The following is a 26,434-nucleotide window of genomic DNA, read 5'->3' on the forward strand; positions in this document are numbered from 1 at the left end:
TCCTTCCTCGAAAGGGTTTGGGCTTGAGCTCATGTAGCTCCTGAGCTCATGGTTCCCGCAAAAATGAATAGATGTGGTTCTTCAGATCAATGGGAAGTTACAAACTCCAGATGAGTCTTACCTTCTTTTCCCACTCTCTCTTCAGGAGGACTCAGGGGCTTGGTACTTCCTTTGACTAGATCAGTGTTGTAGGGTTGTTAGAGGAGAATTCATCTTCAATCAATACTACTTCCACTATTCCAGTGACGTAGCTGTCCTGTTCTCTTTCCTAGGCTTGCTATTGTTCTACCTCTTGAGTCACCCAGTCGAACTCATCTTGAAAGAACACCTCGAATCTTAGTTGCATCTTTGTGGCGGTTTCATCAAATTATGGCTCAACATTACCGCAAAAGGGGAAATCTTCTCCTTCCCTTACAAAATACCCATTGAGAGTGGGGTAGTAAGAGGTGGATATTTTCCTGATCATTCTTAGTATCTTCTATTCCTTGCCGACATTGTTGATTTTTTGTTCAGGGGTTGGAGGAGTGTACCCTAGACTGCTTCTTCCTTTACTCACCACCAAAGTAGGAAGCCTTGAGACACCTTGATGATACTTCCCTAGTCCCATTCTAGGAAAGTATTGCATGTTCTTCATCATTTGACTCACCGGCGGGCTCCATATAGCTTTATAGTCAGTCGGGATTTTTTCTTCTGGTGCTTCCTTGGCAAGGGCCGCACAACTTACTTCTAAATCAAAACCAATAAATCAAACTTCATGGTCTTATTATTCTCCCTTTTCAATGTTGGATAAAGTGTTGACCACTTCAGTATCTCCAACTATTGTAATACTTTACCTTCATGAATGAGTTTCATCTTTTAATGGAGGCTAGAAGCGACAGCTCTTGCATGGTGCAACCAAGGTCTTCTTTGGAGCATGTTGAAAGATGCCGGTATGTCAATGACTTGGAAATCAATGTCAAACTATATCGGGCCAATTATCATGGCGAGGGTGAGGATTCCAAGGACTTCTCTTTTCGTATTATCATATGCCCATATTGTCTAGTTTGACGGCCTCATATCTTTCATATTAATGTCGATGCTTTTGGCCAACCTCAAAGGTAGAACATTCAAAGCAGACCCATAGTCAATGAGGGCTTGAGGCACGATCTTGTCAATATATTCTACTATGATGTGCAAAGCCCTGTTGTGCCTGGCTCCTTTGGGGAGTTCAGATTCTGAAAACATCAATGATTGCACCGTATGGGTTGCCCCTACTATTTGCATGAGATGTGTTGGATCTATCTCGATTGGCACTTGCACATTAGTGAGGAACTTTAAGACTACTTCACGATGTGAAGGGTAGGCCATCAATAATCCCCAAATTGAGATATTGGTCTGGGCCTTCTTGAGCTAAGCCAAGACGCCTTTGTTGAAACCTTTCTTCTAGGTGGCGATTGTATTAAACATAGACTAGATCATTCAAACGTTGATGTTCCAGCCTATTCCTCTTCTTGGTATGAATATGAATTCATAAACAATAGAGAACAACAAACAAAGTTATTGTTCCAAAAATAAAAAGTCTAAAATATGAAATAGATGTAATACCTAGCTACTTACAAACTCAAATGTGTTCCAGTTGCGCTCGCAACCAGAAGAGGAGCAACAAAGCCCTAGAATACGTCTTGCAATCTTTGAAAGCTCAAAAGCATGACCTCCAAATGAACCCCACCAAGTAACTATAAAAAATAAATATATATAAAAATAGCTAGATTAATATTTAATATATCACACAAACAAAACAACTAAACAATGTACTCTACTTACTAGGACTTATGGTTGCCCGTGATCTAATCGCCATATCCGAGGCAAAACCACCTCGAGAATATCTATACAAAGTGGCTTGAGTATTTCTCTTGTCTTGTAAAGCTGGTTCATGTATCATTCTTTCAATGACTTCATTAAATACAACCTGTAGAGAAGATATAATTTGGTAGCCACCATCATCACCTTCCTTATAAGAAAAAAATTTGTCAGGATTAAGAAATAGTGTTGCTCCATACAAATGACGCCCCATCTGAATCTCCCAATGCCTGTTAACAATATCCAACACTTTCTTGTATTGCCTTTCTCTATCCCCAAAATTTTCTTTTATTTTTTTTTCCTCATCCATGGAAAATTGAACCTCAGGCATAGAAGGCCTCTCATCACCATCCACAATCCTCAAGACAGTAAGAAGTGGCTTTGAAGCTCTAAGACAATTTTCCACACCATTCCAAAATGCTATAGTAAACACCATCTCAACCACTTTCTTCCCAGCCTCAGTCTTTGCCAAATTAGAACTAGTCCATTATTCAGAAATAAACAAATGCCTTAAGTCATCTTTATGTTTTAACAAGCTTTGAAGTGTTAGAAATGCAGTTGCAAATCTAGTAGCTGCTATCCTCACCAGATCCCTCCCATTTGTTCTAGCTCTCATTGCATCAAGAATGCGTGTGTGCCTGTAGATGAAGTTGGTTACTTTTTTTGCCTTACTTATCACATTCCTATTAGATTTCAAGAATCCTATTTCCTCCAACATCAAGTCAATGTAATGCGCTGCACAGGGAGTCTAATATAGCTTTGTCCTCTTCTGCATCAGCATTGTATTGGCTAATTTATAAGCCGATGCATTATCTGACACAACTTACACAATATAGTCCTCACCAATTTCTTGAACTTTGTTGTCAATTAATTCAAACAACTTCTCTACAGTTTGAGAAATACTAGATGCATCAATAGATTCCATAAAATAAGTCCCCTCTGGACAGTTAACGAGGAAATTAATTAAATGCCTTCCTCTTTTATTCGTCCACCCATCAGTCATTAGAGTGCACCCATACTGCTTCCAATACTCTTCATATTTGTTCTTTGTCTCTGCAGTTCTATCATTTGCTGCCTTTAACAATGGCACTCTCACTTCATGATAACTTAGGGGCTTATATCCTGACCCGTACTATGCAATAGATTCCACCATCACCTCAAACCTCCTTGACTTAAGAGCATTGAATGGAATACCACATTGATAAACCCAGTCAACAATGTGATTATCAACTCTCTTTTTTTCTTCCGCTGATCTAAACCGGTTCTCTATAGTAGTCTAAGTACTACCTTTAAGATGCCTCTTAGCAACCACTTACTCAGGAGTCCAACATGAGCATCCATGGGGCCCCTTACTTGTGGCTGAATGACTACTTTCTTTTTTTTAGCAACTGTCCCAGAGCTAGGAATAAGTCTAGAGGTTGTAGAAGAAGTCCTACTAGACTGTCTTTGACCTTCAACTTCTATATCAACATCCACATCAGCACTAGCACCAGCATCAATATCCACATTAACATCAACATCAACATCAACATCAACATCATCATCATCCAAAATGTCTTGCATCCTTTTCTTCTTATTGCGCATAAAAGTTGCATTCATCTCTGTAGCAATCGCTACAGTTGTCTTGGTACACTTAGCACTTAGTAACATCTCCATATCCACCCACCAAATGTTGCTTTAGCCTTTTAATTCCACACTTGAGGTTTTTTCCACAGAGGGTTCATTTAACAAGGTTCTTGTCTGAAAGGTCAGGCCAATACCCATACTTCCACCTAGGGTCATTTGATTTGGCCTTCCTGGTTGGGTCTTTGGATGGATCATATGTAGCCGTGCTTATATTATCACCCCCACTACTACCACCAACAGTACCATCCATTATGAACTCCTATAGTCCTATTATCCTACAAGTTACAAAATAGAGCAACAAAGTATGTTAAGTGTTAACCAATAACATTAACATGATAACATAAAAAAAAAAAAAAAAAAAAAACAATCAAACACTTACAAATCCAACTTAATCATTTCACTTAACACAACCAAGACTATTGTCAAGTTCTTATATTTTTTTTTTCCAGCAATCTAAAATATATGATTTCCCACCTTCAAATCAAACTCTAGATAGTAGATAACTAGATATACAACTAAAGAGGAAAACATATTATAAACATCGAAAAGGCTAAAACAACAAAGAACAGAAAAAGGACATGAATCCATCTAAACCCATAAGATAATTCCTGCATTTCTTTTAACCCACCAAAACACAAATAATAGAAGGTACTGAAACTGAAAAAATCAAAGAGAAACTCAAAGAACCAGAGGGCAGAGGTTGCAGAGAATAACCAACCGGAGCAGAGAATAGAAGGCAAGCTGCATAAAAGAAAAGAATTGGAGCAGAAAAAAGATCAGAAGAAGGAGGAGAAAGATCAAAGTTACTCGTAGGTGGGGCCCTTACCTGGTTGTCGCTCTTGCTGCCGGAAGAGAAGATGTCGCTCTTGCTGCCGGAGGAGAAGATGTCACAGGCGATGTGGTATTGTGGTTGTTGTCGTTCTTGCTGCCGGAGAAGGAGAAGACGTCGCTGTTGCTATCAGAGAAGGAGAAGACATCGCTGTTGCTGCCAGAGAAGGAGAAGAGAAGATGTCGCTATTGCTGCCGGAGAAGAAGGAGAAGACGTCGCTGTTGCTGTTGGAGAAGGAGAAGAGAAGACGTCGCTGTTGCTGCAGGAGAAGGAGAAGAGAAGACGTTGCTGTTGCTGCCGGAGAAGGAGAAGACGTCGCTCTTGCTACCGGAGAAGGAGAAGAGAAGACGTCGCTGTTACTGCTGGAGAAGGAGAAGACGTCGCTCTTACTGCCGGAGAAGGAGAAGAAGTTGCATGCGGTGGCTGCTGGCTACAAGGGTTTTTGTCGCTCTTGCTGTCAGAGAAGGAGAAGAAATTGCAGGCGGTGGCTGCTGGCTTCGAGGGTTTTGGTCTCTTCGGGCATCGGGTGTTATAATTTTACGCTGCCATATAATAAACAAAATATTGTTAGTAAAAAAAACAAACCAATTAAAATATAATAAACAAAATATTGTTAGTAAAAAAAAAAAAAACACATAAAGTCGACTGCCTAGGGAATAAATAGTGCCATGGCGTCCATGGCGTCGCCATGTCGACTCCTAGCATCCAATGGCGACCGCCAACTGAGAGATGCAAATCGTAGGACTGCCATGGTCTATTTTTTCCGCCGAGACGCCAAGGCGTCGCCATGACAACTATGAGTATAGTAACTTTTTCACCATGCCTCTTTATGAACATTGTGTGGTCAGCATTACTCTGCTTATAACCCACAGATGTCATAGCCTTGTGAAATCGTCCAAACCATGCTCTAGGTGACTGCTTCAAACCATAGAGAGCACGTTTCAACTTACAGACCTTGCTATAGTTGTCACGGCGTCAAATCGATCCAAGGCGGTTGAGGGGTGGCTAATCGATTTGGCGATGAATCGCCCGTTATGACGTTGCCATGGCGGTCACATCGCCCATGTGTTATTTTTTATTTTTCCTATTTTCTAAAGTTATTTAGTATGCTATTTTTTTACTTTCCCTATTTTCTAAAGTTATTTAGCATGCTATAAGCCTACAATATATATCTTATAACATATAAAACCAACATTAAGCAACATCAAATCATAAAAAATCAACATAGCCCTATCAAAATCACCCTGCATTTTACAAAAAATCGACCGCCTAGTAAATCAGGCGTGACCTGGCATCCATGGCGGTGCCATAGCAACGCCTATCAGCCAATGGCGACCGCCATTTGTGAGTCACGTAAATCGTAGCACTGCCATGAACTTCTTTTTCCGCCAGGACGCTATGACAACTATGGACCTTGCCTTAAGTTCTTGTGCTAGAGAAACTTGGTGGAATTTCCATAAAAACTTCCTCATCGAGCTCTCCATAGAAGAAAGCATTCTTTACATCAAATTGTTGGAGTTCCCATCCTAGGTCCACAGCACATGAGAGTAACACTCGGACAGAGGTCAACTTAGCAACTGGTGCAAATGTCTCCTGGTAGTCGATTCCATAAGTCTGAGTGAACCCTTTAGCCATAAGCCTTGCCTTGTATCTGTCAACAAAACCATCAATCTTCTGTTTTACCAAAAACACCTGCTTACAGCCAATAAGTCTCTTCCCATGTGGAAGAGTCACAAATTCCCATGTAGCATTCCTTTTTAAGGCATCCATTTCTTCCTCCATTGCAACCTTCCATTTTTTTTCTACAAGAGCTTCCTGCTAATTCTTAGGGACATAAGTAGATGAAAGAGAAGACACAAGGCACGATAGGAGGGAGAAAGGGAATCAAATGAAACAACATGAGATATATGGTGTTGAGTACAGGTCTTGGTGCCTTTTCTGAGGGCATTAGGTTCATCAGAAGGAGAGATTATACCTGAAGTATGAGGCTTAGTCGGTCTTGGATCCAGGGCTGATGAAGGGATAATGTAAAGGTGTTGTAGTAGTGGTGATAGTGTGAAGTTGCTTTTTCTGGTGTGTCCCCTACTATAAACTTGAAGAGTGGAGTCATCAATTTGTCTCTGGAATTTACTAATGGTTCTCTGAACTGGAGTAATCTTCCCCTGTGTTGGAACAATAGGAGTCATCTCCCCTTGAGTTGGAACAATAGGTTCTGCCCCTTCACTATCTTGTGGAGCATGAGGATCCTGAGGTGATGATGATGGGTATACTGGTGGAGCAAGCAGATTCAGAGTCATCTCTTCTTCACTTGTAACTCCAGACTCCCCCTGAAGAGGTGACGATGAATAATAACCAACAGATTCGTGAAACACAACATTCATTGTTACTACTGTATGTCGGCTAGGAGGATGGTAACACTTATATCCTTTCTGTGTAGGAGAATAACCTAGAAAGATACACTTTGTACTTTGAGCTTCCAATTTTCCTGGTGAATGATGATCCCTAGCATAGCAGACACACCCAAAAGTCTTTGGAGGAACCAGGAAGGATGTAGTCCCTTGAAGAACCTCAACAAGAGTTGGAGAGTTGAGGACATGAGTTTGCATATGATTGATTAGGTGGGCTGCTGTGAGGACATCACTCTAATACTGAGATGGAACCTGTTTAGAAAATATCAGGGCTTGAGCAATATCCAGTAAGTGCCTATTCTTGCGTTCAGCAACCCCATTCTGAGCAGGACTGTCAACACAGCTTGTCTGATGAAGAATCCCATGATTAGCTAGGTATTTTTGAAACTGACCCTCCATTATCAGTACGCAGAATTTTCAGAGTTGCATTGAACTGAGTCTAAATCATTTTATGGAACCGCGGAAAGCAACTGAACACTTCACTTTTGTGCTGCATCACGTAAATCCAAGTAGTTCTAGAGTGACACTCAATAAAGGGCACAAACCACCTTTTCCCAGAAATAGATACATCAGAGTGAACCAAATAAAAAATAGAAGAGCTTTTATTTAAAGGTAAATAATTGGAAGGAGCCTATTTAGCCAGAGTATAGGCCTCACAGAAGAGTTCATCCCTAGTACATGATTTAAGTAAATGCGGAAATAAAAGAGATAAGGTCCCAATTGGTGGGTTTCCCAAACGACAGTGACATTGAGTCAATTCAAAAGAAGCAGAGTGTAGCTGATAAGGTGTTGTTGATGCTGCAACAGTAAGGAGATAACCATCATCAAGCAAATAAAAACCACCCTGCACCTTACCACATCCAAGCTTCTTCCCCGTTTTCAGATCCTGAAAAATGCAATGGGAAGGAAAAAATGTTACTTTACAATTTAGGTCCTTAGTTAGACTACTAATGGATAGCAAATTAGTAGTATAATTAGGGATATGTAAAACTGAAGATAGAGGTATAGAAGGAGAACACTTAATAGAACCCTTTCCGGAGACAGATGATAGGGTGCCATATGCTAACCTAACTTAATCTCTGCCTGAGGTGGGTGAATACTGGTGAAATAAACTAGAGGAACCAATCATGTGATCAGTCGCACCAAAGTCAATGATCTAGGGAGTGGAGGCGACTGATGCACAATGACCACCAAATAAAATACCTGATTGAGCAAAATTGGAACCTGAAGGGATTGAATTGGTAGGAGTTGAAGAATTGGAAGCCTTAAGCATATGTCTGAAAGCCTAGAGTTCCTCTTAGGAGAGTCCCATATCAGTTGTAGGGGAAGTGTCCACCGTCTTAGCTTGATGGGGTTTAGTTTTGGATTGACCCCGAGCACGCTTTGCCTCAAAATCAGCAGGTTTTTCGTGGAACTTCCAATAGTTGGCCTTGGTATGGTATGGTTTGTGGCAGTGTTCACATTTAACAATCTCCTTGGTAGAATCACCAGTTCGATTTGCTCCTTCAGAAGTAATAGTGGATCCAGTCTGTAGAGCTGATTTTTCAGTACTGGGAGTATGTAGCATCGAGATACGACGACATTCTTTCGTATAAACCATAGAAAATGACTGTTCCAGAGTAGGGAAGAGAGATTTTGCTAAGTATCTGAACACGAATCTGATCATACTCGTCATTTAAGCCTGCTAAGAAATCATACACCCTAATTTTGTCCACATGTTTGGTGTAAGTAGTACTGTCTTCAACATTTTGGGGATGATAATCTGCATAATGGTTCAGTTCATACCATAGAGCTTGAAGTTTTGTATAATATTTGGACACAGAGAGTTCCTGCTGGGTAGTGGTACAAACTTTCTTACAAATTTCATACCTGAGCATCATTCCCTAGTTGCCCATAAGTTTCCATGGCAGCAGCCCAAATCTAAGAAGCAGTATCTAATAGCAAAAATCCTCGAGAAATAGATTGATGAATAGAATCAATCAAGTAAGATATTACCAAGGAGTTTTTAGTGACCCATTTATCATGAGGGGTACCCTCATCAGAGGGTTTCTTCAATTTCCCTGTAATGTGTCCAGTGAGACCTCTACCAGCACTGGTAAGATATATAGATCTGGACCAGACGAGGCAATTAGTTCCGTTCAATTTCACAGAGTTAGTCCCAAAAGGCATATAGTCATTGCGACTTTGTCCATCAAACCCAGAGGTCACAGTAGTTACTTCAGACATGATTGAACTAGTAAGAAATCAACAATGAGAAAGAGAAATACCAGAACTTCAAAAATCAACCATCAGAAAACATCTATACTTGGATCGAATTGCCCAGTAAGGGTAGTGAGGTACTCCAAATAATATTAGGCTTGATGAAGAACTGTTGAGATAAGCAAATCCTAATTATCAAAAAAGATGGGAGATTTGATACAGAGACTTGGCAGATGGGACCACAAGTCTGGTCGATCTCCTCTGTAATGGTGATGATAATCTCAAAAATCCAGCCAATTATGAGGAGGGAAGTTGAAGGTCTGTTGAGAAACTGAACACCTAGATCAGAAATTAGGCTTTGATACCATGTTAACAGAAAGAATGGGAGAATGCTTGTGTGTCTTTAACTGATCACACAAGTGACAAGTCCCCTATATATAATATAAAATCATGAGAGTCATGATAGGAGTCCTGACTATCATGATAGAGTCATGGTAGGAGTACAATAGGAAAAGAAAGTGTTTACAATTATACACCCCATCCAGCTGCCCCACTCTAATTAGGGTCAGTGGAGGGCGGAAAACCCCATTGTGTCCCTATGGCACACTAATCCTTATTCTAACAAAAAGTTTCAGTTTTTTTTCTTCCAACGAATATTTTTTTTCCTGATATATCTGAGGTTTTATTAAGATAGAAATACCACGCAAGTTCTATATGCTGAAAAGGATCTCCACTGCCACCTGATGGAGATGCTAATGGGTTTCTAAACTCTCTATTGCAGTTTCTATAGTGGAAGTGCTATAAATTTAGGTAACCCAAACATAGTTCATTGATTGTGTTATCCTTTTATATTAATGATATCTGCTGTTTTATGAACAGGGGGAGGTTTTGATTCGGGGACGGAAAAGATATGGTTTGATAAGTGATGAGGAAGTATCTGGCCTTCGGATTGGATTGGTACATTTTTTCATTTAATTTTTGATTGCATAGGTTTTTTCTTTTCCAATTAATAGTTATATCTCTGTTTCTTTATTGTCTAACAGGTATTCCAGAGTACGGCACTTTTTGATTCTTTAACTGTTCGTGAAAATGTTGGTTTCTGTTTGTAAGATAAATCTTACATTCCTCATTTTGGTTTATATTCTTTCCCATTTTCTGTTCTGGAATCTGGACTAGTATTTTGGTTTCTCATTGCTAATATTATTAATCTGTTGTTGAACTATGAAGGTATGAGAATTCCAATATGTCCGAGGATCAAATAGCAAAGCTTGTGACGGAAAACCTGGCTGCTGTTGGCTTGAAGGTATGGTTGCAAGTGTGATATCTAGGAAGGAGAGGATAGAAAAATGTTCAAGTTTAGGGTAGCAATTAACCACCAAACATGTCCTTATCTCCACTGGAGATGATTTTGTTTTTGCTTTTTCATCTTTTTTGGATAGTTTAGTTTGGGGGAGGGGTTGAAGGTGGGATTTGATTCCAGGCCTGAGGTATGACTAACCACAAGCTTTGTCAGTGATGAATGCTCGCGCTTCTGATTCTTGCTAGTCTTCTTCATGGTTGAGACAGAAGTGTGACAGTTAAGAGAAAAATCAGCATCATTTGATGTGGATTCTTACAAGTTACAACAGAAAATCTCCTCGATGCCCCCACCCCCCACCCCCCACCTCCCACCTCCCACCTCCCCACCCCCCAAAAGAAAAAACGTTAAACGAATTTTTTTTTTTTTTTTTAATCTGTACCTAAATGATCTGAATTGTATTTAAGAAGGACCCTGCATGGCTGCACGTTCAAGTAAAACACAAGTAAATTGTTTGCAAAGTATAATCACTTGGTGCCTAGTTTCTGTTGTGAATTATCCACGAGTACGAACGCTAGGATAGCCTAGTGGTGGCAGCTCCGGCTTGAAGAGCTGTCGCCCAGGGGAGGAGGTCGTGGGATCGAACCCTATAGTACGCATTGTGTGTGGGTGTGTGTGTAGGTGTACCCATCTGTGGGTTGTCCAGATGGTTCAGGCGAATTGGAGATTGTGTGGATAGGCGCACGGCCTCAGGTTCGATTCCCTATCTGTGCATCTGTGATTTAAGTGGAGATCGTGATGGTGGGTTGTTATGTTAGTCTCCCCGAGGATTAGTTGAGGTGCATGTAAGCTGGCCAGGACACCTTGGTTAACAAAAAAAAAAAAAAAAAAAAATCCACGAGTAGGCACCCAAATGATGTGTGATGTGTGAATATGCAGATTCATCATTGCTTTATATATTTATTTATTTTTATGACATCATCCTTGCTTTATTTCTCCCCTGAAAATGTGAGGATAATTTAATTTGGATCTTATGCAGGGAGTTGAGGATTGCATGCCTTCTGAATTGTCTGGTGGAATGAAGAAGCGAGTGGCATTAGCTCGATCTATAATTTTTGATAACACAAAGGAGGCAATTGATCCAGAGGTATGTTAAATAACTGTCCATAATCCTTTTTTTTTTTTTTATTTAATGGTTGAACAATTTGTATGTTATTGATGATAACTAGAAATATATTTCTAGTAATCCAAACTTCATTTTTTATAATAAATTAAAATTTTGATATTTTACTAGCTGTATTAAGTACAGCTTTTACTCTTCTTACTTCTTAGTGAGTCTTTTGTTTCGAGTGATATTGGGAGTTAAGTTTTTCGGTCATGGTAGTTGTTTTGAGTAATATTGGGAGCTAAGGTTTTGGGTTATTTTAGTACTATATAAAATTCTACATAAGTTTCTTTTCTGTTCGTTGTTGGATTTGTAGGGGTTTTTAAGAGTCATTAAATAGACGAAGTCCAAGTAAAAGCCTTCTAGGAGGTTTATAGTGGTTTGTTGTTGTATTGCCATACATTGTTGTGACTGCTTACTCAACAGCTTGAGCTTTTGGGATACGTGGCTGTAATGTGGTATTGGAGCTAGGAGGTCGGGTGTTTGATCCTTGGTATGTGCGAAGGGTTTGTATTTGTGTGTTCTTGTGCCCCTATGCCTCATACTGTGTCACAGTGATGGTGCCACGACGTGACGGTGTCACGTACTCACGTGTAGAGTCGTGTGTGGGCTTGCACGTGGGGGATGTTGTTGTGTGTTCTTATACATTGTTGCGGCCCTTAAAAGCTCGAGCTTTTGGAATAAGTGGTCGTAACCAAGATAATTATTGAATACTAAGGCTGCGCCATATGAATCATGTTCAGAATTTTAATTTTTTCGCCCTCCAATTTAATAGTTAAGATGATGGTGCTATTGCTTTTGAAGGATGGTGGTCTAACATTCAACTGTTCATGGAAAATTCTCATATCTTTTTCTCTCCCATTCTCTGCTGTTTCTTTCACAGTTCTAGTTGGCCTTATGCTTATCGAAGATTGTAAGAAAGTTCTAGTTGTTGGGCCCATTACCTGCAGTCTATAAGATTGTCCTGCGTTGCCATTCACCTGAAGCACTCAGTTTGTTTGCATAGCATTCCAGGTGCCCTAGCTTTTACATAATTTTGAGTTGAAGGGGTCTTCTCCCATCTGGACCAGATGATCAGCTTCTGTCATTACTTGGAAAAGAGAAGCTATCAACTTCAACCCCCAGGAAAGGGAGGCACTGAACCCGTATTCCAGTAGACTTAAGCTTCTTCCACCACTAGCATTTCAATACAACTCTAAGAGAGCCACCAATGATGTTTTCCTTCAAGCGTTGATGGTAAACTGTAAATAGCTAGCCAGTCTTTGTTGAATACTAGCATATATTAGCTGAGTTTAATCCACGAGATCCAATAACCTACCAGAAGTTGTAGAACATTGGCAATGTGAATTCTCCTTCCAAACTGGGGTTCAGAAACCTTGTTTGGGTTCACTATGGACCCATCCAGATAATACACAAGTCCAATAATCAAATGGATGGAAAAATTGTAAATAACCACATTCCTCAATGGTTCCTAGGGAAGTTAAAAATGGAAGGATATGAATGGTTTGATTTACTGTGCCAGGGTAAACATGGAAACAAAGAAAGTTATGAGAAAAAACAGAATTAATGGATGATAGTGAGGCAGTTATGGAAATCAATTAGTGGCTGAGGTTTAAGGCAACACTAAAGGTTGTCTTCAACCTTCGACCTCCAAACAGTGGTGGTAGAACCAGGATAAGTTTTAGGTGATCGAACTTGCCCAAACAGCCTCAGGTTGGCTCAAAACTTCAGGGGGGAGGTTGATAATTCGATGGCCAATTGAATCCAACCGAGTAGCACTCAAGAAAGCGGTCAGCGGATGAAATTATATTTCTGCAACTTGGTACAGCAGAAGAAAAAGGAACCTGGCCTGAAACTTGAGTTAGATCTTCTAATCTAGATAGTCTTTCAACCCCAGAACTTGCAACCAGTATTGCCTTAGGGTACTGATGTTTCTTCCAAATTCTGAGAATGAGAGATGAAGATTCCAAGGAGATCGAACCAACTATGTGGGGCTGTTAATAGCGCCTAGAAAACAGAGTAACAGTATAGGTCCAAAGGAAACTGAAATAAAAGAAGAGGAAGAGGTGGAAGAAGGAGAAAGTAGATCACACACCAATCTCAACCTCTGAGAAAATCTCAATTTTTTTCCATATTCCATTCAGATCCATCTAAATTCTTGGATTACAATCATATAAACAGGAAAAGGAAAAAAGAGAACCCAATAAGGAAACAACTCAAAAACCTGAAAATCTTCCTACGTATCCAACTTTCTAAAATAAACAAAACAAAATAAAAGATATTGCCCTCTCAAATAAAATAATCCCTAAAATCCTACTAGACTCCAAAAATCCTATTGGATCTGGTTCATCTAGTTGAAATATGTGAATGGAGAGGAAAAATGAGATGTGAGATCAGGAAGAAGATGGAGAAGTAGAAGAGGGAGAAGAGAGAGAATCGATGGATGTTGGAATAGTGTATTGTGAGAGATAACCTCACCTACACCAATATATCCTTTGCTAATATATTTACAAGGTATTACACAAACCTCCTTAAGGAGGGAAATTACACATACCTCCCTAAGGTGGAAGAGGAAAATAAAACATAATGAGATAAATTACAATACTGCCCTTAGACTAACATAACTAATATCTCTAACACTCCCCCTCAAGCTGGAGAATAAATATCATGCATTCCCAGCTTGGACAGCAGAGAACTAAACTGATGATGAATAAGACCCTTTATGAAGATATCAGCCAGCTGATTTCCAGTCCTCACAAAAGGTGTGCATATGTAACCGGTGTCAATCTTCTCCTTAATAAAGTGTCTATCCACCTCTATATGCATCGTCCTGTCATGCTGCACAGGGTTGTGGGCTATACTTATGGTAGTCTTGTTGTCACAATAAAGCCTCATAGGTGCCTCAGTATTAATACCCAATTCTTGGACAAGCCTTCTCAATCAGAGAAGCTCACACACTCCATGAGCCATAGCTCTAAATTCTGCCTCTGCATTAGACCGAGCCACCACATTTTGCTTCTTGCTCCGCCATGTAACTAGGTTTCCACCTACAAATGTGCAATAGCCTGATGTAGATCTTTTATCAAAAACTGAGCCAGCCCAATCTGCATCAGTGAAGCCTTCTATCCTCATGTGGTTATGCTTGGCAAAAAGTAGTAGTCATTTTCCTGGAGAGGACTTCAAGTACCGGATGATGTTGTAAACCGCATCCAAGTGCCCACTCTTGGGAGTATGCATAAACTGACTCACGACCCCCACTGTATAAATAATGTCTGGATGAGTAAAGGACAAATAAATAAACTTCTCAACTAGCCTTTGATATTTCCCTGCATCAATAAGAGAAGGGCCAGCATCTTCCCCCAACTTATGATTCTGCTCAATAGGAGAACTTGCAGGCTTATAGCCCAACATTCCTGTTTCTTTCAAGAGGTCTAGAATAAACTTCCTTTGGCATATATTTATACCCTAGATCATTAATCTCAAACTGTTGGGCTAAGTAGTTCTTCAGATTGACTATCTCAGTTTTATCATCTCCAGTTACCACAATGTCATCAACATAGACAATCAAAGTTGTGATGGTGCCATTACCACACTTAGTGAACAGAGTGTGGTCAGCCTGACTTTGGGAATAGCCATTTTTCAGGAAGGCCTGTCTGAACCTTTCAAACCAGGCCTTCGGGGATTGTTTAAGACCATACAAAGCCTTCTTGAGAAGACACCTTTCTTGCAACTGAAGGGAACTTGAATCCAGGAGGAGTTTGCATATACACTTCCTCTTCTAAGTCACTATGTAGGATGACATTCTTCACATCTAATTGATACAATGGCCAATCCTTATTTGCTGCCAAAGATAAAAGGACCCTTATGGTGTTATGCTTAGCCACAGGAGCAAATGTCTCCTAATAGTCAATCTCATGCACTTGGCTATATCCTTTTGCCACCAGCCTTGCTTTGTACCTCTCAATAGTACCATTTGACTGGTACTTGATTGTGTAGACCCACTTGCATCCAACTGGAGTTCTCCGCCTTGGAAGGTCAACCAACTTCCAGGTACAATTTTTTTCAAGGGCCATCATTTCCTCAGTCATAGCTTGCGTCCAATTTGGGTTAGACATAGGTTTAGAAACATTCTTGAGAATAGAAGCAGATGAGAGAGCAATGGTAAATGCAACACCTATAGGGGATAGAGAGTCATAGGAAACAAACTGGGCTATAGGATTAGTACAAACTCTTTTTCCCTTCCTAATAGCAATAGGAAGATCTAACTCTGATGTGGAAGGAAGGATATTACCTGACTGACTCAGGAGTTGGATTCAAAGAGGACTCTTTGCAGGCCTTCTTATTCCTCGTTGTGTACATAATGGTCTCCTTATCATTACCTGAAGCTGAACCACCTCTTGAATGATCACCAACATCAATAATATCCACCTCTTTATGTTTCCCAATGTCAAGCATAAAAGGAGAGATAGGCAATGGGGATAGAAAAGGGATCTCATCACTAGCCTTTTCACCTCCATTATGCTCCCCCTGAAAAGAATGCTGAGGAAAAGCAAAAAAGGAGTAGACTCAAGGAAGGTGACATCTTTAGAGAGAAGCCTTCGTCTGGAAGAAGGATGATAGCACTTGTATCCCTTAGTAGTGGAGGAGTAGCCAAGAAAGATACATTTAAGTGCCTTGGGGTCTAGTTTTGTCTGAGAAGACTTATTAACATGGACATAACAGATACACCCAAACACTTTAGGTGGAAGAGAGAAAGAAGAAGACTGAGGAGACAAGATGTCCAAGGGAGTTTTGGAGCCAAGTAGTGGTGTTGGCATACGGTTGATCAAAAAAGCAGTAGTAAGAAGAGCATCAGACCAAAAAGTTTTAGGAACATGCATGCCAAAGAGAAGACTCCTACTGACCTCTAACAGATGGCGGTTTTTTCTCTCAGCTACCCCATTAGGTTGGGGTGTGTCAACACAAGCTAGCTGATGGATAATGCCATGGTCAGTAAAAAAGTCTTGAAGACCACCATACATATACTCCCTCCTTTGTCGGAACAAACAATTTTAATTTTGGTGTCAAATTGTGTACATACCATATGATAAAAATTTTTAAAGGCATCATACACATCACTCTTGTGCTTCATCAGAACAGTCCAAGTAGCACGGGTTTAATCATCAACAAAAGGAAAAAGGAACAATCGATCTATTACCATGATAAGGATAAGAGGAATGACAATGTTTAGCAAAAATACATGGTTCACAATGAAAGACATGGGAACTAGGAAAAGAAGTAAATACATGAGGTAACTATTTCCTCATAATAACAAAAGATGGATGCCCCAAACGTTGGTGCCACAGAATCCACATAACTGCTATCAGTACGTCCACACACATAGGACTGACCTGTAGCCAAAAAAGGTGATTGAGGTTTAAGTAGGTAGAGTCCTTTCTCCTCACACCCATTACCAATAATCCTCTTTGTCACCAAGTCCTGAAAGAGAAAATGAGAAGGAAAAAAAGTGACACACCAGTTTAAGGATTTTGTCAGATGGCTCACAGATAAGAGATTACCGGTAAGGTCAGGAACGTGAAGAACGGAATCAAGAGAAATGGAAGAAGTAACAGGAACGCTACCTTTACCAGAAATGGAGGAAAGGGAGCCATCGGCAACCCTGACCTTATCTCTACCAGAGCAAGTAGAGTATGTATCATAATAATGAGATGTACCAGTCATATGATCCGTAACACCCGAATCAATAACCCAAGATGAAGCTGTGGAAGGAGTAGATGAGGAAACCTGCATAGCAGCAGCTGAGGACTCTGGCACTGTAAGGGAAAAAGATGATGAGCCTCCTAGTTGAGATATGACCCTGTGAAATGTTGCAATATCCTCCCTAGTAAGGGAACTGTGCTCTGGCTGTGGATTAGGAGCAGACCTTGTAGTATCATGCTCAGTCTCAACACTGTGGGCTCTAGCTTCCTCACTACAGCCACCACGAGCATCACTAGAACTGCCACGAGGAGGTCGACCATGAAGAGCCTAGCATCTATCTTTGGTGTGCCCAGACTTCCCACAATGATCACAATGTCTATCCTCTCCACGAGGTGGGCCTTGGCCTCGACCACCACCACGCCAATCTTTCTGAGAGCTAGTAGTAAGAGCGGACCGCTCAAGAGGAGGAGCATGTGCCATGGTCACCATCATAGTCTCTTCACTTTGCAAATAACCACACACTTCATCAAGGGATGGAAGTGGAGACTGGCCCAATATTTGTATCTGGAATGGCTCATACTTGGGATTCAACCCACCAAGCAACAAAAGAACCTTCTCTTTCTCAAGTGTCCGGTAAACCTTGGATTGGACAGTTGGAGATCTCTATAGTGATCATACTCCTCCCAGAGACTAATGACAGTGTTATAGTACTCAAAAATGGTTTTATTTCCTTGTTTCATGCCAATAACCTTCTGAAGTAATTGATAAACCTTGGCCGAATCACCCACATGGTCAAAGGTCTTAGTAACACTGTCCCAAATAACCTTGGCAGTTTCTTTCCTCATAAACCTTCTTCCAATTTTAAGTTTCATGGAGAAAATCAGCCATGTCATAACAGTGGAGTTTTCAGTCTCCCACTTTAGATATGTCGAGTCATCTGGTTGAGGAGCCTCAATAGAACCTGTAATATACCCTAGTTTTTCCCTACTCCGCAATGAAAGCTTCGCAGAATGGGCCCAATCCAAATAGTTGGTGCTGTCTAACTTCACAATAGAAATCTGAGTATGGGGATTATCAAAAAACATAAGAGTAGGAGGGACACTAATCGATGCAGTGGCTGAAACATCACCAAAGAGGGCTCCAAGGCCACTATCTTCAGACATATTGCAAATAAAGGGTCACGCACAAGGTGGAGAGTACAAACTCTACCACAAAAATTGCTTTCCTTGAACCAGAAAAAAAATCCAGCCACCAATCCAAGCATACATTTCAAAGGAATTCACAACATTTACCTCCTTCAAGGTATAGGATCATAACATAGGAGCTAAATACCCCTAAACATCATACCTCACAAGCAAATGGCAATCGGAAGCTTCGCAAACAATTTTAAGGAGTAAAAACACCAAAAAATAGGGCAAGCGGTACCCTATTTGGACTGATAACTTTGAGTTGTGGCTGCCCAACTCAAGGAGGCTTGTAGCGAGACCAATGGGCTGAAAGTACACCTTAGGGCGATCCAAATGGGCTTGGTTTCAGCTCCAAAGCTGACCAGATGAGACAGGAATGGAAAAACAATCCAGGGCTGGCGGTAACTTTACCTAGGCCTGGTTTCGGTTCTTGCAACCTGCAAGTGTCCCTTCCTTCAAAGAAAAACTCCCATTGGTGTCTCCATGGTCTCCTTGCATACCTCCCTCAAGGTTTCTTCAATCTTCTTATATGAAAGACCCTTTCCTTGGAATCCCTTTGTAACCTAGGGTTCCAAAGAGAAGAGAAGAAGGAAGAAGAAAAATAGCTCGACTCTCAAACCAACCTTACAATAAGGAAGTATCTCTGATACCTAGTTGAAATATGTAAATGGAGAGGAACAATGAGATGTGAGATGAGAAAGAAGATGGAGAAGTAGAAGAGGGAGAAGAGAGAAAATCTCGATGGATGTTAGAATAGTGTATTGTGAGAGATAACCTCACCTACACCAATATATCCTTTACTAATATATTTACAAGGTATTACACAAACCTCCCTAAGGAGGAAAATTACACATACCTCCCTAAGGAGGAAAAGGAAAATAAAACATAATGAGATAAATTACAATACTGCCCTTAGACTAACATAATTGATATCTCTAACACATCTTGGTCTGGATGGTCAGAAGGGTCAATCCGGTTCAGCCAATGAATATGCATCACCTGGACCACCTAATTTACAAACTGCTGCACATACATGATACTAAGATTTCTAGTTTTGGGTATGATGGGTGCCCTTGCATGATGCTGTTTGGGACAACTTCCACCTTCTTGAGATCCATGCAATGACCTCCTCAGTCCCTGACTACACGTTTGAAAGTCGACCTTTTGACCATTCTGATGCAGACACGTGCACTTGACTGGCTTTGGAAGCTAGGAGCCAACAAGAATCGGTCCAGCCCAGGGCTTTGGTCCAACAAGGGTTGGAATTAGTATTTTATTATTTTAAGTCTTTAATTCCAAATAATAAACTCTAAGTAATACTGTAATACCATACATAGTTGTCATGGCGTCAAATTGATCCAAGGAGGTGGAGGGGTGGTTAATCGATTTGGCAATGAATCGCCCGTTATGGCGTTGCCATGGCGGTCAAATCGCCCATATGTCATTTTTTATTTTCCCTATTTTCTAAAGTTATTTAGCATTGCTACAAGCCTACAATATATACCCTATAACATATAAAACAACATTAAGCCACATCAAATTATCAAAAATCAACATAGCCATATGTCATCAAGTCATCAAAAATCAACATGTACATCAAATACCAAAACTAAAAAGTAGACAGTAGACAAAAGTATTTTAATCCATCCAAATTAAAAGATAAAGACATTGCTGAGAAATAAATATGCAAAGCCTGATAAATAAATACCAGCTTACAGCCCAAAACTTCAAATTTATTGAAGATCTTTGCCCAATCTATAAGTCCCTTTAATAAGACCACCACTTTGGTTTTAAGTAATTATATTTATGGTCTCTCTCATCAGCACAAAAGTAAACATTGAGACGTAAGTACGTAACTTGAACAAATTGGAACACCATCAATTTTAAAATACTTCTAGAGAGAGAGAGAGAGAGAGAGAGAGAGAGAGAGAGAGCTATTTGTTTGGGATAATATAAACTTTGCAAAAGATTCTAAATCCTCTGGCTGTAGCTAGCTATCATGTCCTAAAGAAAACAAACTAAACCGCCTAAATTGACTTCTTAAACTCATGCATGTAAGCATGTTACCTCTATTCTAAGGTGGTGCCTTGCAATCCCAGCTCTGGTCATTGACCGATTAATGAGATTTTAGGGGAGAGAGAGAGAGAGAGAGAGAGAGAGATTATTGGGACCGCATCCTTCACAATGGAGGCAACAAACCAGGCTACTAGAGGGCAGATGAATTTCGATCTGATGCTCCAAAAAAGTATATTCGAATTATCCTTTTATATTTTTGGAGTGCCAATGTGAATTTGGAGTTCCAATCTCTCTCTCTCTCTCTATGTGTGTGTGTGTGAGTGACCGTCTCTTCTATTCCAACATTGTTGAATAGAAAAAATAAATAAATAAATAAAAGAGGTGAAGAAGAGTCGAACAACCCAGAGGGCAGAGGCAAGGAACTAAGGAAGAGGAAGAAGAAGATTAGAAGAATAAAAGAAGAGAAGAGACTGAATAGTTGCAGAAAAATGGGGGAAAAAAAGAGAGGTGAAGACTGAAGAAGAGTCGAACAAACCAGACTACCAGAGGCAAGGAAGAAGAAGATTACAAGAATTAGAGAAGAGAAGAAGAGAAGACTAGCAGAGCCAGAGACTGAATCACTGAATAGTAGCAGAAAAAGGAAAAAAAATAAAAGAGGTGAAGAAGAGTCAAACATAACAGAGGCAAATATTCATACCTATCTTCGCCGGAGCACGGGAGCAACAATCACCTGAGTAGGAGCAGCAATTGCCGGAGACTTAGGGTTGAAGTCTTCGTCTCTTCAGTCTTCACCTTCAGACTTAGGGTTGAAGTCTTACCGTTGAAGGGTTGAAGAGAGTCGCGAGTCATGACTTAGTCTATTAGCCTCTTTGGTCTTAATTTACACTTTTTTTTTTTTGGTACAACTTAATTTACATTTTTAATATAAGGGACTTATCCCATGTAGCATTAATTTTTACACTTCAATTACACCTGCCAATAATTTTGTACATTAATCAATATTAGTAATTACTAATAATATTAATAATTAACCAAAAAAAAAAAATACAAAAGTGGCGAGCGATTAATGTACAAAACGTAATAAATTGTCGCCAGGGACGTTTTGGCAACGCCATATGACCCTTGGCGGTCGATTAATGAGACTGACCCTAATCGGTCTGTTGATTTGCCCTCTCCAAAATGCCGGGATGCCTAATCGTCGCCATGGCGACGCCGTGACAACTATGATACCATACATAGGATTTAGGAGTCAGTTAGGATTTCTTTCTTTTGAGTTAGTTTCCTTTTATGGTTTGTTTCCTAATTAAACTGGTTTCTATCTCAGTTTAATTCTTTTTTTTCCCTATATATTGGCTGTAATTGATGGACAAGTTAGAGAGTGAATTGAATAGTTTAATGGAGACTTGGTTTTGTGCTCTGTGAGAGAATGTCTTCCCTTCTTCCCCCCTGCTACTCTGATCTTCCCCACCTTCCCTAAGGACTCTACATCACATTCCTTCAACAATAACCATTCCTTCGACAAATTTCTCTCTTCAGCGCCAGTTTCCAGGACCTTAAGCAAGGTCAAGCCATTTGATAAAATTAACCTTGCCTTATTCACAGCCACCCTAAAAGTTGACCGTCACTCAAAATATCAACTTGGTAGCTATCTTAGTCGTTGTACAACGTATCATTATATTTCTTAATACTTTTCCAGAAATGACTGGCTTATTATATTTCTTAATTCTTTTCTGGAAATGACTGCCTAGAACTCCTTTTACAGAAATACCTGGTATAAGAGTGGTTGTCATCCACTATATGGATCGATATTTGTTTTATTCTTCAACAATAGTCTCTAGTGAAGGATAAACCATTTGTCAATTTCTGACAGATACGGATGCCCTTTTCCAGCCATGTGGAGGGATGATGTGGCTAATGCAGACTGCTAGTTCAATAATTTTACCAGTCCCAATGTCTGGGGATTTGTTTGTTGGGGACTAATAGAAAGGGATCATCTTGTTATGAATTTGTAGATGGGTAGGACAGAATGGAAACTTGATTTGTCTATTGACAGAGTTATGTCTTTTTTTTCCCCTCCGCTCCAAGCAGGTGGTGTTGTATGATGAACCTACCGCTGGGCTTGATCCAATTGCATCTACTGTTGTCGAAGATCTCATCCGCTCTGTCCACATGAAAGGTCATGATGCAGAGGCTAAACCAGGGAATATTGCATCTTATGTAGTTGTCACTCACCAACACAGTACCATAAGAAGAGCTGTTGATAGGTATTGCTACTTCAGAACTTTTCTGTACTGTCATGTTTCAATCTAACCAGAGGTCTATCATCATAGGTTATTGTTTCTCCATGAGGGGAAAATCGTCTGGCAAGGGATGACTCATGAATTTACTGAATCAACAGATCCAATTGTTAGACAGGTATGCTTGCATCAATGTTTCTTTCTGAATAAATGATGTGTGATTCATAGAATGAAAAAAGATAAGATAAATAAAGTAAAAGAGGGGAAATGGAAGCAGCTTACAGGACGTCATACTTCTTTTCTGATGAATAACAACTTCATTAATTAGAGAAAACATCTTGAAAAGAAGACGGTGCAAAATATTATCGACATTGACAAAACTGAAACACTAATAATATATCATGGGACAGGATGTGGCTAGGTTGCACACTGAACACTTCTGTTATGACTCACTTCCCATAGCACAGGGACTTTCCGAGTTTTGGAAAGGCATGGGCTTTCCAGATAATCCCTTCTTATTGACATTGGGTTGATGGTGTAGCATGCCAAGAAGTAGTAGAAAATTCCCCTGTAGGAAATAAACTCTAACTCTTCCTGTTCTTTTCGGATAGTGAATGAATGATCTTGTGTGGGCATGCTATACGAGTAGTGACCTGTAGAAACTGTGTATTTGATACCTTTTAAATCCAACCAATGCCAGACCATATGGTGTTGTGAGGGCATATAAATGAGGTCTATTTTATAAACAGTGGTTATTGTTATTACTGCGCAAAGGATCCTCCTAAAGCTTTGATGGTCACTGCCCTCTTAATATTCTTCCAATCCTTGTCACCCTGTCAACTAGACTAAATCCTTGCCCATAACCCATATAGACCTGACCACCTTAGGCCTAATTCCTAACTATGAGTATCTTTAGAGAATCACTACAACTTAGCTGAGAAACTTCTTTCTTATATTTATGTTTTCCATCCACAGGCCACCCTTTTGAATGGACTTGCGGAGAATCAGTCAAGGGGCTGATTTTTTTTTCTAAGATACCACTAGTTCTTACTGATAGCTTCTTTGAAACTTCTCAATGATATCTCATACTTGAGCAGGAATCTTGAAGATTGTCAGGTAGATTAGGAGGTTGGGCATAGTGAATTTGACATCCAATCCCTAACCTCATGCCCGTGATATGAAACACCCTTCTCCTAGCTAACTTTTTGTAATCCTCCTCGCAATTGGGTCCTAGAAATTCCCTGACCTTTGGTTCTTGCCTGAGCAAAAGGTATTTGACAGATTAATTTATCCTTCGTGTACTCAAGAGTTGTGGAGAATTTCATCAATTAATCCTCACTTGACTCAATCCCTGATCTCAAGCTTTTGTATATTCTTCTCTTAAGCTCTCGCACTCGACAAACTTGTCATTTTATTATACGATGATCTTTGAAAATATTCACTTCTCTCCCTTTCAGGAAATTCTTGATGTGACCTTTCTATTTGGCTTTCTTGATTAGGGCACAGAGACCTGCAAAAATGTTTGAAAATAGAGAATGATCCCCATCTTAGGTCATTGATAAAAATGGAGTACGTAAGGCTTAAGCTCCCAACTGAGATTTCTTTGGCTTGTAAATGAACAAATAGAAGTTTTATTTCCTGTAATTGATTTAGTTTGTTCACCAGGGATCTTCAATTTTCAAAAGGAGACTTGCCCTTCCTAGACCCTGCAGTAGCGGGAGCCTCGTGCAGTGGGTTGCTCTTCTTTTTTTTCTTTCCCGAAGGATATCACGTTCCCTCACATTACATGATGAATTTCCATTTCCATTGAATTTTTCTCTCTTTGTTTCAAAAATTAACAAGACCAGATCTGCCATCAGTTGAGTACTTCTTGGTTGGCTCAAATATCAATGATTTTTTGAACCTCCACACACACACACATGCAGGTAATTCTATGTTTTGATGATTAAAAAAAAAAAAAAAAAAACTCAATTTATTTTTGTCCCCCCCCCTGGCGGCCGCATGGGGGCATGGTATGAGTGAGTTGGATTAAGGTGTATTCTAATCTCTTCAAGTATTTGGATTTGCAGTTTGCATCCGGAAGCTTAGATGGGCCGATTAAGTACTTATGACTAATATACAGCCTGTGCATGCAATTTGTATCATTCACTGTTCATGAGCTGTTGGGTGCCAATTTACGTCATGAATTCAGTCTTTAAGACGGAGGTCAGATGGATGCTTCTTTTCCCTCCCCTAATGCCACGTTTGCTGCCTCTCGTAAGTGAATAGTGTACAAATTTTCGATGCATGCTCCGAGCAAAAATATATAGTTCATGTCCCCGACTTTGAGGAGAATCATTTTCTTTGAGCCAGTGGCAGACCGAAGTTGATGGATTTCAGTTGCATGGTTAGATGCTTATGAGGTGAGCACAGTTTTGATTCTTCTTTTAGGTATTTGTTCTGTAATCCTTTTTCATTGGGGGAGGAGGTCCCGTGGGAGCCCAGTGGAGGAAATTGAAAAAGATTTAGGGGAAGCTGCTATGATTTGTATTACATAAATGTACATTTTACAGAGCTGTAACTCAAATCTTCATACTGAATACCATTCTCTCACTCTTAGTGTGTGTTGACCATTTGTGTGGTAGATTAGAGGTTTGACCAGAAAGGGCAATTGTGGTTTTATAAAAAAAAGAAAAAATTAGTCTGATTTCTTGCACCAGAAATCAAGTCAAAATTTTCTTTGATGGGCATGCTTTGAGAGGCTATCTAGACATGATACTAATTTCTTCCTCATTGGAGGGGTGTGGCAATTCTGACTGCCCTGTACCCTGAATATTTCAGACTTTTAATACTTTTTTGTTCCTCCCTCTGAACCGCAGTTTTAAAATCGGATCAGATCGGTCAAAATCATCCAAATCGGATCAGTATAGCGAGTTTTTGACCAATCTGATATTGATTCATTGGTATGATTTAACAGTAAAAAGGTTCAAAAAACCGTTTTTTGTTTTTTGTTTTTTAAACACGAGGGTAAATTCATCTGATCATGAATGATTTGATACCGATTAGAGATTTGTTTGGTTAATTCCATTAATGAACGAGACCTCAGCCTAAGGTTGTCAGCGTAGAACCGAAATCAAAATCCACAATAGAAGCTTTTTTTTTTTTTTTTGTTGTTGATGTCCGAGTTTATGGCTCATACGAAGTTCATTGTTCATCAACTGCACTACCCCTTAGGTTAGAAGTTGGTCGTTTAAAACTGACAAAGCGGAGTAAATTGGTTCGATTTTGGTTTCAAAACCTAGAATCTTTTTTCAGGTCTGTTTGGTTTTATTAACTAAAAAGAATAACTATTTTTTTAATCGTAAAAAAAAATTGTTAAAATTATATTATTTTATTTATTTATTGATCATGTGGATGATGAATTTTAATCCTTTTTAATGCCTGGAAAAAAAAATCGGACTATAATAAATAAGTGTTATTTTGTTGGTAAAGATGTAAAAAGTTGGTTCAAATATCTAAAATAGAATCTAAACTTATTATAAAATCGAATTAAAATCGAATAAATGTGAAATCGAAATCTAATAGAACCAAGTAGGTTTGGTTTTGGTTTTGGTATCTGAAATTTTTTCCTATTCTTAGTTCGGTTTGGTTTGATTTCTACATTTTTATCTTGAAATGAATCAAAACCAAATCAAATAATCAAAACTGAACCGGTCTTAGGGGCTCTCACTTTGGCACCAAGTTGCCCCTTTTGGGGGCGGGTTGGACCGAGGATCGGCTACTCTGATACCATTGTTACGGTCTTTGAAGAACTCAATCCCATAAATCGACTTACAAGGTGAGGGGACCCAAGACGATATCAACTCACATCAATTCCTATAGGAAAACGATGTCGGATCAACCCCCATAAGCTGATATGGGATCGTAACAGTCCCTACCAACAGCTTATTTG

General features: G+C 39.7%; 1 protein-coding gene across 1 annotated transcript; it reads left to right on the forward strand.

The window, feature by feature from the left end:
* Positions 1 to 9,759: 9,759 nt before the first annotated feature.
* LOC122078069 (protein TRIGALACTOSYLDIACYLGLYCEROL 3, chloroplastic-like) lies at positions 9,760 to 25,095 on the forward strand (the record flags this gene model as incomplete). Its single annotated transcript, XM_042643939.1, has 7 exons — positions 9,760 to 9,858; positions 9,945 to 10,006; positions 10,129 to 10,204; positions 11,238 to 11,345; positions 22,355 to 22,530; positions 22,597 to 22,681; positions 24,573 to 25,095. Coding segments are annotated over 7 exons (648 nt in total), but the record flags the coding sequence as incomplete, so codon positions are not given.
* Positions 25,096 to 26,434: the final 1,339 nt, after the last annotated feature.

Source organism: Macadamia integrifolia, chromosome 5, assembly GCF_013358625.1.
Source record: "Macadamia integrifolia cultivar HAES 741 chromosome 5, SCU_Mint_v3, whole genome shotgun sequence".
NCBI classification, from domain to species: Eukaryota; Viridiplantae; Streptophyta; class Magnoliopsida; order Proteales; family Proteaceae; genus Macadamia; species Macadamia integrifolia.